The sequence below is a fragment of the Ambystoma mexicanum genome, chromosome 14 (genome assembly GCF_040938575.1).
Source record: "Ambystoma mexicanum isolate Mex_15411 chromosome 14, UKY_AmexF1_1, whole genome shotgun sequence".
Taxonomy (NCBI): domain Eukaryota; kingdom Metazoa; phylum Chordata; class Amphibia; order Caudata; family Ambystomatidae; genus Ambystoma; species Ambystoma mexicanum.
Window position 1 is genome coordinate 108,795,724 of NC_090940.1, and position 12,417 is coordinate 108,808,140.

The window sequence follows — 12,417 nt, forward strand, 5'->3', positions numbered from 1 at the left end:
TAAAAATTGCCAGAAGAGTCATTTGTGCAAGTGAAGTATTTGAAGTAGAGCAATGTCGACAAAAAGCAACTGAATCATAAGGTAGCAGAGATGAGTAACTATTTCATAACTTAACCACCTCCAATGTAATGGCGCATTTGCTTTCATGTTAAGCTTTGGGGTAAGCATTAAAAACATTTGTACACAACTTCGTGGAACCATTTTACTGTTTCAAATAATGTATAAAAGGCCTGCTGATTAACACCCATAACAAGGCGAAAGACTAGAATACATTTTCCAGCTAATTCAGACCAATTTCTTTCAGCTCTTACATTGACTTTTGGCAAGACAGTTGTGAATGCACATGTCCCTAGTACGATTACATTATTTAAATAACTGAGTAGTTAATCCAGTATAGACTTGTCAATGCAGCACATTTGACAAGCACTAGGGAAATGCACACCCAAGTCAATGCCTTCTTTTATGAGATTACAGATGCATTAGCAAAGAGCAGTGTGACATTTCTGGTAGGTGGTTTTCATGTTATTCCATTAATGAAGCCAGACAGTTCAGCACTCCTTGCCCTCACAATAGCAGAAATCTGACAACGCCTGATTGGGCATCTGTGCATACAATTTTTCAAAATAGCTAGGATTAGGCAAATGCAGCGATAAAATAGTCCAGTGAAGTTCTCACAAAATAACCCCTTTGTTTTATTGGCCTAGTGTTGCATGCTCTTACCAAGAGCAAGAACAGAACAACATCGCCATAAGAGACAAAAGGTTAATTACCTTTAAAATGGACCTTCTGTGCTTATTTTTGAAAAACCTAAGTTAAAATACTCTAGAAATCTTAAACGGCATCAAATCTTCAACCACACAACAGGAATTGGGAATGGTACCTGGTTATACAAATTTGCCAAAGGTTGCACAGGGGTCAAGGAATTGCTTTCACATGCCCACAAGTCTGTGGCACATTTATATTAGGTAAGGCAGACAGGAAAGTTTCACATACCAAAGCGAACATTTACAATGAAATAAAATTGACTAGGACTACATTTGCAAATGTACCATTATGCCTGCAAATACAACTTAAATCAGCACCATTTTCATAAACAGAAATAAAGTGAACACATTTCTTTTTTTGAAAAGTAAAAATCACAACATTAAAAAGACATGAAACAAAGTCCTAGATTGTCTTAATGTCTCTGTATTTTAGATAAGGTTACACCCAGCAGAGCACAGTAGTGGTAAAAACAAATGAATTTTAAGAGCAGAAAAATACAACATATAAAGAGAAAAATACATTTACAGATATATTTCTGAGTACTATTTAGGATTATTTCACTTAAAAAAGGACAATGCAATTTCTTTATGGTTTCCAAACCATATGAATACTGCTCTTTAATTTTTATTTTATTCAAACGACAATACAGAACTTCCTTGGTCATGATTGTTGTTGCAATGTGCGACGTACAATGAACAGAAGGCGATGCAAGAGCGACGAGGATCAACACACCTCTCCTTAATATTGCCCTCTCTCCCATTCCGGTCCAGTTTTCACAAACAATTAGAATCCATGATAAATCAATCTTATGTACATGTTCTTAAAACTGACGTGAACATCCTCTTACTTTTTACCTTTGGCAAAGATTACTTACAACTCATACAATACAACTTTTAATACTCTGTACTATTTAAAATATTCTAAATGCATAAAAATAAAGATTTTGGCTTTATTTTTTAAAATTTGTATATTTACATATAATGTTCTTTCTGACTCAATATGGAAGTTTAACATTCTTAGAAATGCAGTGCTAGTAAGCAGTTCACAACTTCCACTGGTGTCTCCAGCATTTTTTGCAAATGTCTCTGGAAGCAAAGGCAGACGGCAATCATGACTTCATAGTCCCTCCTTTAAACTCACTCATGTGATTGAGATTCCCTTGAAGAGGCACACAGGTTCAAGAAGCATCAGTATATGTCACTACAACCAGGGGAGTAATTTCTGGAGCTGCCCTTTAGTAACGGCAGTGATTCACACTCATTTGGAGCTTTGAATGTTTCTTTTACTCTTAAAGTATTCTTTTGCGAAAAGGGGGAAATAATCCCCCCTCAAATATTTTCCCTCATAAATCATAAAAAGGCATTGGGTAAATTAAAGTTCAATCTCAAATGTTTTCTGCAGGTCACTGGAGAAAGGATTTGTTGGAGATGGGTTTGTGCGTTGCTTTGATCGACCTTCGAGGGCTACCCATTGGGCTTCAAATGGATCCACCTTTTGGGCAGTTGCAGGACCCTGAAAACACTTATCCCCAAGTGCCCATTTATTGTTTTCTAGACCATTAAACGCAGCCGAACCGTTTGGGTGTTGAACAGTAGGTTTGACGAAAGGGCTACCAGTATTACTACTGTTGGATTCATATCGTGGAAAAGTCTGTTGTTTGATTAGACCTGGAGAGTGGTGGGGATGGGGTACATGTGAGTGACTTGCTGTGCCAAAAACATTGGCCACCATCTGTGAAGGAGTAATTCCAACAACTGGAACACTTGCCGCTGGATAGGTAATTCCATTTATCACTGCATATGGTTGCTGAACGAAGGCAGGTTGCATTGCTGGTACAACCGTAACTGGCATGGGTAACGATTGCTGGTTGATGTAGGTGTTCACTGGATAAGGATGCACAGGTTGAAGCGCTGCAGCAGGAGGATGGGGTAACGGCTGGGGTGCCAACATTGGCACTGGCGACTGCTGAGCCCTTACTGTTTTTGCTACCTCATCCAACCAGCGGTCTGCTTCGGATGGAGTACGCTTGTGATTTGAATGATTAACAGATGTGGCTGGACCAGAGGCAGTGCCCCATTCAGCACCTGAAAGAAAAACTTTCAGTTACTCTTAATTCATGTAGTAACATCCATGCAGTGTGTCTTTTACTGTAAAAGTAAAATGGAAACCAATGACCCCCAAAGATGTACCACAGTTTAATGCACCTGTTCTCGCTTCTCTGCTCTCACTTTCAAAGCAGTACAATGCATGCTGACACTTTCCTAACAATCTGTTAAATGCAATGGAAAAGTCCTGCCTTCCTCATCCCACACTATTACACACCACTTGTCCTGTTTCACACTTGTAGAGCAAAATCCGCACTGCCATCCATCAACATTTACTTTGATCATCAACTCGATTCTATAATTTCTGTGCACTCCACTTATTAAAAACTACCGCTGTTTGAAAATAAGGGTTAATTAGTGCACCCAGTGCAAGGGAAATATATTTTGCAATAAGCAATGCACAAATATTTAAGTGTAAGTTATGTTTTAGCATGAAAGGAGAGAAGGCAATATGGTAAAGCGGGATTAATAAAACAAGAAAGGTTACTGTGTCTCAAGTGTCCATCCATTTAAAAAAAAAAAAAAGATTCTTGCATGTAGTTCAGTTTCTCCCGTATCTGGTGATAATCGTCTCTCAAGGTCTAATCTTCAACCTCTTTATTACTTTGAGACTGCCAGTCTTTAGTGATTTTTTGTTAAAAATATCTTTCCAAATGTTTCACAATTCTCATGTTCGCTTTCTTATTTCTCAGCAACTTTTACGCTCTAGGGCCTTTTCTAAACCTTTTCCACACCCATCTCATGTCCAAGGTGCTTTTCGGGATTCTCAGTACTAATGGCTATAGAGAATTCTCAGGGTTTTTAGCACCTCATGTTCTAGATGCCTTAAGGGTTCTGAGCATCCCTTTGGTTCTCGTTTTTGTGTTCTCAGCACACTTCTAGACACTTTTAAGGATTCTCAGTGATCCTCTTTTTCTACGCTCTTCTTGGGAGTGTACTCCACAGCTCAATATGTAATTTTCCTGCTCCAGATTAATGACTGCTTTATAGCAATCTTGGTCTTCTCCATTTGAGTCGTGATCAGAATGGAGCACCGCCCCTCCCTTTTCTTTTGAATGGTATTGACTCTGGGAGATTTAGCTTTGTTTGTTTTTCAATCATACTCTACTTTCTGGCAACTGTACAATGCCCAGGGAAGGCCACGTGATAAAAACTAGGCTGGTAAACCTGGTTTGTCAATTACTTTTTATTTTTTTATTTTATTTGTAACAATTAGTTTGCATTCAAACTTCAATTACAATCAAATTTCTGATTTATCAACTCTGTACAGATGATCACAACACAAGCCAAGAGATTGCATTGATATAATAAATAAATAAGTTAGATTATCCATCAATCAACCAATAACATTGAGTGGAGCGGAGATACCATCGTTCTAAAAAAAAAAAAAAAAAAAAAAAAAAAAAAAGTCGCACATTGTTGCCAGACCGTACCCAGAACTACCATTTGTCGGTATCGCCATCTGTAGGAGCAAATTTCCCAAGATAGCGACATCTAGAGTGCGTTAATTTTTGACATTCCGTGATCAGATGTTTCCATGATTCAACTGACTTACCACAAAACCTGCAAAGATTATTGGTTATGTTTCTATCTCTTGTTTTGTATACATTCAGCCGAAATCTTAGGAATTGGTTACAATGTTTTCTTGATGGAAATTTTTGGAGATAATTAGGTAGCTGGTTTAAACTGTTTGCTGCAGGTCCCAAATCAATTGAGGATTTCAACAAATTCCTTTTTTCTAAATTTTGGATCCATTTCCACTGTCTGTTTTTTTTTTTTAGCAATTTGTGACGTTGATAGAAGTGTTTCCCAATTTATGTCTGAATAGTCAAGTATCAATTATAATCTAGTTGCCCATACCAACAAGATACCATGATATTGGTTTGGTGTAACAGATTTTAAGATTTGGTATGCGGGCTCCTGATCTTTCACCGACATCTTCCGTAACACAGCCAATGATTTCCATACAACTATGTTATACATGGATTCAATCCCTAACTCGCGTCTTATGGAGATCATTGAAACACCCGTCGGCAATTTTAGAATATGTCTCCAAAATAGCCCCTCAAGGGACAACCACAATTTGTGACTTAAGTTCCAGCCAGCCTCGGCACCAAAAGTGATTGATGGAATCACTTTTTGAGTATAGAAGGTTATAACTGGTTTCAGTGTAAATTTACCGTATTCAGCATGTAACTTTGCCCCTTGAAGCGAAAATGTTACCATTCGTTGTTTCAGGTCTGTCATCCATTCATGTTCTCTAATTGACGTATTGAACTGGATGCCTAAATATCGTACCATTGGAACAAGCTTGATTTGAGCGTTGACAAGTGTCCATCTGAAATTTTGAATTATTCTCTTGGATGTTCCCCCAATTGCCATGATTTTGGTTTTGTCTGCATTAATTTCCAAAGCGTTGTCATTTAGATATCTTTCTAACGCCAATAAGAGTCTTTGAAGACCAATTGGCGTTGAATCTATTAGAACGATATCATCGGCATAGATGGTCCAACTGATGGACTGGTTAATTTATTTTTGGAGGGAAGCAGCACACTTATAGAAATGCTTCAGAGAAGTCAGATATGAAGAGTTTGAAAAGAAGAGCAGCCAAGGGGCACCCCTGTTTGACTCCTTTATTTGTCATTATTTCCTCAGTAAGATCACTGGCTTCATTTATACGCACTCTGATGGAGGTATTCTTATGTAGTGCAATTATTGGCTGTAATAGCTCCAGAGGACATGACCTTTTCTTCAATTTCGCCCATAGTTTTTATCGGTTAAGTGAGTCAAATGCATGCTTCAGGTCTATAAATGCCATAAACACGTTTTTTCTTTGTTTAAGCGCTTCCAATTTCAACAAGTTGAGTATTATCAGGTTCAGTTCCGTGCCGACACCCTTGGTGAATCCAGTCTGACGTCTATCAAAAATGACCTGATACCGATGCCCATTTTGAAAGTTTTTGCTGTAGAAAGGTTGCAAAAATCTTGCCCACAATATCCAGTAGGTAAATCGGACGGTAGTTTGTTGGATCGTTTCGATTGCCCTTCTTGAATATGGGAGCAATGATGGTAGAGTTCCATGATTGTGGGAGCATCTTAGTGGTTGCTATCAGTCGAAACAAATGCTCAATGAATGCTGCCCAATGCTCATTATTTGTTTTTAACATCACGTTTGTGAGACCATCAGGACCAGCAGCTCGTGAGTTTTTAAGATGTTTAATTGCTGTTATGATATCGTCTCTAGATTCAATTACGTCCCAAGAGTATACCAATAGGGGAATTTCATCGGTCTGTCTGCTTTCGTCAGTGTTAAAACCTTAACAAAATGTTGTTGCCAATTCGCTTTTGATATGCCATTATGAATCTTTGCGTTCTGAAATACCGACTTGTTGTTTATTATATTCCATAGTTCTTTTGTCTGATGGCATATGATCATCTTTAGAATTCGCTCACCATGCTCTTGGTCTCTCATAGTTGCAAAGCACTTCAGCCAATTACGTTATCTCACCTTGCGATGTTTCATTAGAGCTGACTTATTAGGATCTAGTCCTTATTTCAATTTTCGGAGATCTTTCTGCTATTGTTTTTTTTTGTTGAGATACTAGCGTACTGAATTCGTATTCCTTTGCATAGGTGCAGCCGTTTGGATGGTTAAACTTTATTCGGAATTGCGACAGCAATGAAGTATAGTTTAGTTTGTCTTTTACGGAGACTGCATCTGAAGACATGTTTCCGGTCAAGGTAATGATTTGTCGAATATTTATTTTAAGTCTGTTGCCTCTTTGATTTATTTCTAAAGGCTAGCTGAATTTTACCTCAGATGTTTTTGATGGCGATGTCCAGGTTAATTCAAGCAGATTGTGGTCACTGAGGGTTGAATCTAAGATCTTCAAGCATTCGATCTCATTACACAGTGAATTTGAGGCCCAGATGTAGTCAATTATTTTCTTGCAACAATCACGGTGCCACGTATAGTTTGGGGGAATATCTCCCTTTGTTTGACCATTGAGCATCCGACAATTCCTGGCTATCATTGCAGATTGGAATCGATAGCCTGTGCATGTAACATTAGTTTGATGCTTAGACTTTATAAAACATTCTTACAATCGTCAAACCAGGAGAAATTCAGATCGCCGCACAGGATCACATTTAGATCCATGTAGATTTCCATATTGTCATCGATCACTTTTGTTATGGACTGTATGCATCTACAGGAAGAGATCATTGCTGTGTTCCAATACGTATTAAGTAATAACAGGTGTTTAGGTTTTGCCCCAGTGCCATTTTTGCTCTGTAGGACTGTTCCTTGAACAAACAGGTTTGGGGAAAAAGACTGCATGATCTCCCAGCCGTTTGCATTATTTATCATAGTCAACAGACCAGAGTAAGGTCGACCAAGTTGCTTTTTTCCAGCTGGATTCAGTATCATGGAGTATCAGTCTGTAGATGGCGCCTCCCGCAACCATGTCTCCTGAAGACATACCGCAAAGCTGTTTGTTAAGGATATTACGGAGTTCTGGAACAAATGTTGAAAGCCTCTGGTGTTCCATGATATCAGCACATTAACGTCCTCCTTACTGATTTGCAATAGTTATGCTCTTCGAGGTTTGTGCTGTGAGTCGAATTTTGAGGGGGCATTTTGGACGGAAAGTTGTAGATTTCTTCCACTAGCCACTTCTTCATTTATGTTAAATTGTTTCCTCAGAGCTTCGCGTCTTTGCTCGTGCGTGGACTCACTGTCATCCGTCACTCCCACCCAAACTATTTCTTTAGTTGGTTTGGCTTCTAAAGCCAAATTGAAGCCATACAATAGCAATTCGTCTTTAGCCGTGATTAGTGTGTTCTCGACAGTTGTGAGTTGATGTGTAGGTAAACCTTGTCTAGTGAGTCTTCGGTGATATATTCGACGATTGCTATATCGTTAGAGGTTATCATTCTTAATAAGGGAAAATTGTGTAGGAGACATCACGTTTCTATGATCTAAATTCAACTCATTCTAATCAGGAAAAATGTTCTCAAGCCGAATCTTCCAGTGCTTTTGATCTTTTTTCTGCAGCGGGATTGGTAGCTCTTTTAATTTAGTTAGATTTTGTTTGCGCCATTGTGCAGCCGTCATCTTTGGATTTAACTTTGTCAAGGTCTCTCTTGTTTTTTGATCAACAGCCCCATCAGTTTTCTGTTTTTGGCTTATTATTTTGCCAAAGGAGCCACTTGGAGCCGCACGATTTACTGCATTATTGTTTAAACCATCTTTTGCTTTAGTTGCAAGTTGGATTTTTTTAGCGGGTGGTCGAATATTCCTCACAGAATTTCGTGATGTCTCTGGTTCCTGAGAAGGCGATATCACTTCATCTGACTCAACTGAATAAGTAGATAGATTGCATAAATCAGTGACACTTAGGTCACAACTGTCGGAACCAGAGTCTGAATCTAGTCTTTTATTTGGATACATTTTTTCCGCCACAATTGGGTTGACAATGGTGTTTGGCAGTGGCTCAGCTGGTGACACTTTCCCGGGGCCACCAAGCTGAGAATTCTGTGGACAGCGGGAGAAGAGACCAAGCTTTTGAGGAGTAGAGAGATTCCTCACAAACTGTTTGGTTTTCAATCGGCTTTTGCCCACATTGGGTTTATTCTTGGTCGGATTGTTTTTGTTGTTTGATGCTTTCATCACTTTTTCACCTAATTTTGCCTGTTGTGTGGGTTCAAGAGTTTTTGCAGACCCCATAAAGCTTCCAAAGGTGTTCAATTTTCCTTTCGAGGGATGCGCGTCAAAAATATTCCGCTGTTCTTTCAAAGGGGCTGCATTAGGTAAATTGTTGTTTATTGCTGGACTACTGGTCCGAGATTGAGTTTCTGACGGTTGTGGATCCTCAGAGCGATCCTTTGCCGGTTCTGCGGCCTTTGGGTCAGATGTGGCAGTAGGCACACAAATTGCCTCAATGATTTGGCAAGCTCCTTTGGTTCTTGTCAGGGACGATATTTCTCTTGATTTTGTTTACACGAGTTAACTCAGTTTCTTTTCTCGTGTATAAGCTTCTCTTTGCGGAGTGCGGCAGTTGTCTCGCTTCTTGCTCACGATCGACAGACGCTGATCTTGCTTTCTCGGCGTGCCAAATCCATTTTAGTGTTTCAAGGATGGCTTCCATTAAATCTGTTTTGTCAGTGTGGTCTCTCATTGCAAGGTCGCCTAGCCGATTTTGCCATTGAAATGAGATCTCAGCTTCACGTTCAACTCTTGCTAATAGATGAACATTAGTTTCATCAAGTGACGAAATTTTGCTTACTAAATTGTGCAGCAGTGCACTTTGGTCCTTTGATGTTTCACTTAGAGTTTCGTACAACTTGATGAACAGTATCAGGGCTAATGATGTTGCTGCCAGTACATTGTTGTGAATCTGGATCCTGGCTGCCACTGAGGTTTGCTTTGTTGGCTGTTTCTAACTCCGACCTCCTGGGTAGAGGTTTCTGCTCGTTGACATATGCGACTTTTATTTATAGTTGGCTGTTGAAGAGCTTTTGTGTTTGGTTTGTCGCAGGAGTTAAAGTTTGACTCATTGGTAGTTTTAGAATTTGGGTTTACAGTCTAAGTATTAACCATATTTGACTGACATTGAGCACCTTTTTGATGTGGAGTACTAGTTCGAGAATTAAACGGGTCAATGCTTGATCGCTGTAGAGACTGATCTCCTTTCTCAAAGTTAGAAGGTGCTTTGGCTTTTGCAGTACTTATGCTTGGTGAGGCACTGGAGAAGCTATTGATCAGTTTGTCTTTCACAAGCTGGTAATCAACGGTAAGATGTTCAGTCAGCTGAGCTTCTCTACCAGCCAGGTCTAATCTGAGGCTTTATTTATTTGTAGATATTTGTGGGCTGGGAGGGCTGTGGTAATAGGCTTACAGAAGGATGTGGCATACCAGTGTCAGAGGGATCCGACTTCGCTCTAGTGGCCATGTTGACAGCGGCATCATTTCGAGAGGTTGGCATGGGAAATAGCCGATCGCTAGTATGTGTCGCACTATTTGGTTCATAATCAGATATTAAGGTTAGTGAAGTTTGAACTGTTACAGCTTGTGCGACACTACTGGCCGCCGGGTCAAATTTAGTTGCTTCGTCATTTGAAAATCCAACATTGTCATTACAATTGGGGTTTGGAGCGTGTGTGCCTTGCAATATGCCAGGTGCTTCAGAGATGCACCCACACCACCTCGCAGTTGGCTTTGTTGTTTTGCAACTAAGTTGCAGATTGTTACAGTCATCAGTCAGAGTGGAGTTCTTTCTACAGGTAGTTAATGGAGGGACGAATGTAAAGTTTGTATGAACTCACACTCCACTGGGTAACTTTAATGCCAAAAGTTCAATGTCCGTGACATCAAATGGTGATTGAAAGGAGGCGGTGTCAATTTCCACCGCTGTACTTGAATCCGGAATTTGAGCTGCTTTATTACCAGTGTAGGCAATGTGCGAGTCAATTGGAGGCCGCAGCAACCCGAGTTCCGCATCGACTGTAATGTCATTCAAAGGCTTTTAAAAAGAGTTTACATACAAAGCCACCCGCTCGGGCTTAGCACACACATCATTGCTCGGTACTGAGTTTACTGTGTCAGGCACACTCTCGCATGCAGACAACGCTGCGGACGCCATGGCCGTAGGAACTGCAACCATTGTTTCCATTCTTGCAGCAGCAGCAGCACCAGCCGACAGTGATATTGGCAGGCTGGCAGGCCTCGACAGTGAAGACAGGGAGAGTGGAAGGGGAAGGGGGAGGAGGGAAGTGGGGGGGACCCGAAGGATCAAATAAAGCAGGTGGGGCTGACACCGCAGGCTCAATAGTAAGTGACTGTTCACCGCGGCCGCAAGCATGCAGTGTCTTCTGCCGAGTTTGTGGCCTAGTGTCAATCACCATTATGTTTTTTTTCCCCTTCTTTCCAGATGCGCTCTTGGCGCTTCTGTAGCTGAGGCGGACTTGAGGCAGACTGGACTCTGCACCGGACTCCGCGCTGCGCTCCAAGCGCTGGGAAGGTCTCAGAAATTGATAGCAATAGACATGGGACTGAACACGTAGTGCAGCTCCTCTAACACCAGGTATCAAGCAGAGACTGGAGGCAGACTGGACTCTGCACCGGACTCCGTCAATTACTCTTTCCAGAAGCAACCTTGAGGGACTGCTTTCTGGGACTGAGCATAAAGAAGAAAAAATGGTTTCAAGCCAACTCACTTTACTTTCTGGGGTTATGGGTGTCTCACCACAAAATAAATAAAAACAGATGTGAGCAATACCAATGCAGAGAAAGACTGTTAACTTCATCTGCTGTGACGATCCTTCAGATGGCATCACTTCTCACAGGAGAGAAAGCGGGACGAAGGCTCGAGCAGCTGATGTCAATTGAAGGACGTTATGCTGGGGACGTCCCCCATCTTTAAACTGAACAGCAAAGACGGAATGTGTTCTTGGTCATCCTCTGACCCCATCCGGAAACAACCTGTGTTCTGGCAAGCTGGAAGCTGTGATACAACCAGAAGGCGAACCAGGTAACCGAGAAGGCCGCAACAAAGCCTGGAAAGCTTATGCAGGGCTTTGGGAGACTGCAGCAGAGCATGTCTCCAAGGTTGAGAAGAGGAATAGAGGGACCCCCGAGAAGTACCTTGGGAGTCGGTTGGGAACCGGCGTGATAAACTTGCAGAGACTGAGAGGCGGTGGCATGACTTATAATGGGTGGACCAGGCTGTCCAACAACAGTGCGGAGAAAAAAACATAGCCTACAGCTGAGCTGCTAGGTGACTATCAGAAATATCAGGAGAGAGTGAGAGACCGTGGAGGAGGCTTAACGTCACGGCGGGACCGAGCACCAGTTTCTTTAGATTAGGTAGGGAAATCCCCTTAGAGTTAGGCATAGACAGGTTTGGGTTTCCATTTACTAAACGTCTACATCAATCACTATGGCACCACTTGGTCAGTCTCTCCATTCCTTGTCACCACACTGCCCAGAAAAAGGTTAGTAATTTCCCTAGCTACACTTTGGGTGCCAATTTAAATCTATGTGGCTATTTAAAAAAAAAACAAAAATATTAACTTATAAAGGCTCCAGTACTTCTCATAGGAGGGTACTGAATGCACTCCCCCACTACTGTGCAAAGTAATCCTACAGGATAGATATGACAGGCTCATTGTTCTTGAATTACCATTCCACTTAAGAATTTCCTTCTTGTAGCATTTTTATTCCGATTAGGGATATAATTGTGCCAATTGTATACATAATATGAAAGGAGCATCAGCTTAAAGACTGCACCATAAGCAATAAAAAAAGAAAACTAGGTAACTTCTTATCAAAAAGCAATAAAAGGAATGTGTACACTGCACCATACAAAAAAGGGCATGGACTTCAATTGTAGGAACGCGTATTTGAATATTTTCATAAAACTGTTGTAGTGTAAAACCAAATATCAACAGAGTTAGTTGGGTGCACTATTCTACTTTAAGCTTTTGCAGTTATAAAGACTATTGTAAATTGAACAGACGGGGCATGGTGATCAGTGGTAGTAGACAT

General features: G+C 40.8%; 1 protein-coding gene across 8 annotated transcripts in view; it reads right to left on the reverse strand.

The window, feature by feature from the left end:
* Positions 1-1,168: 1,168 nt before the first annotated feature.
* Positions 1,169-12,417, reverse strand: part of NUMB (NUMB endocytic adaptor protein) — an 824,148-nt gene continuing 812,899 nt past the window's right edge. For 5 of the 8 annotated variants that reach the window (XM_069638650.1, XM_069638645.1, XM_069638649.1 and 2 more), the window contains one exon: positions 1,990-2,849. In XM_069638650.1, coding sequence (XP_069494751.1) covers positions 2,137-2,849 — 713 coding nt within the window. In that variant the 3' untranslated portion in view covers positions 1,990-2,136. Of the gene's footprint in view, positions 2,850-12,417 lie in introns of all 8 variants that reach the window. The other 3 variants (XM_069638646.1, XM_069638648.1, XM_069638651.1) reach the window with 2 other exon arrangements.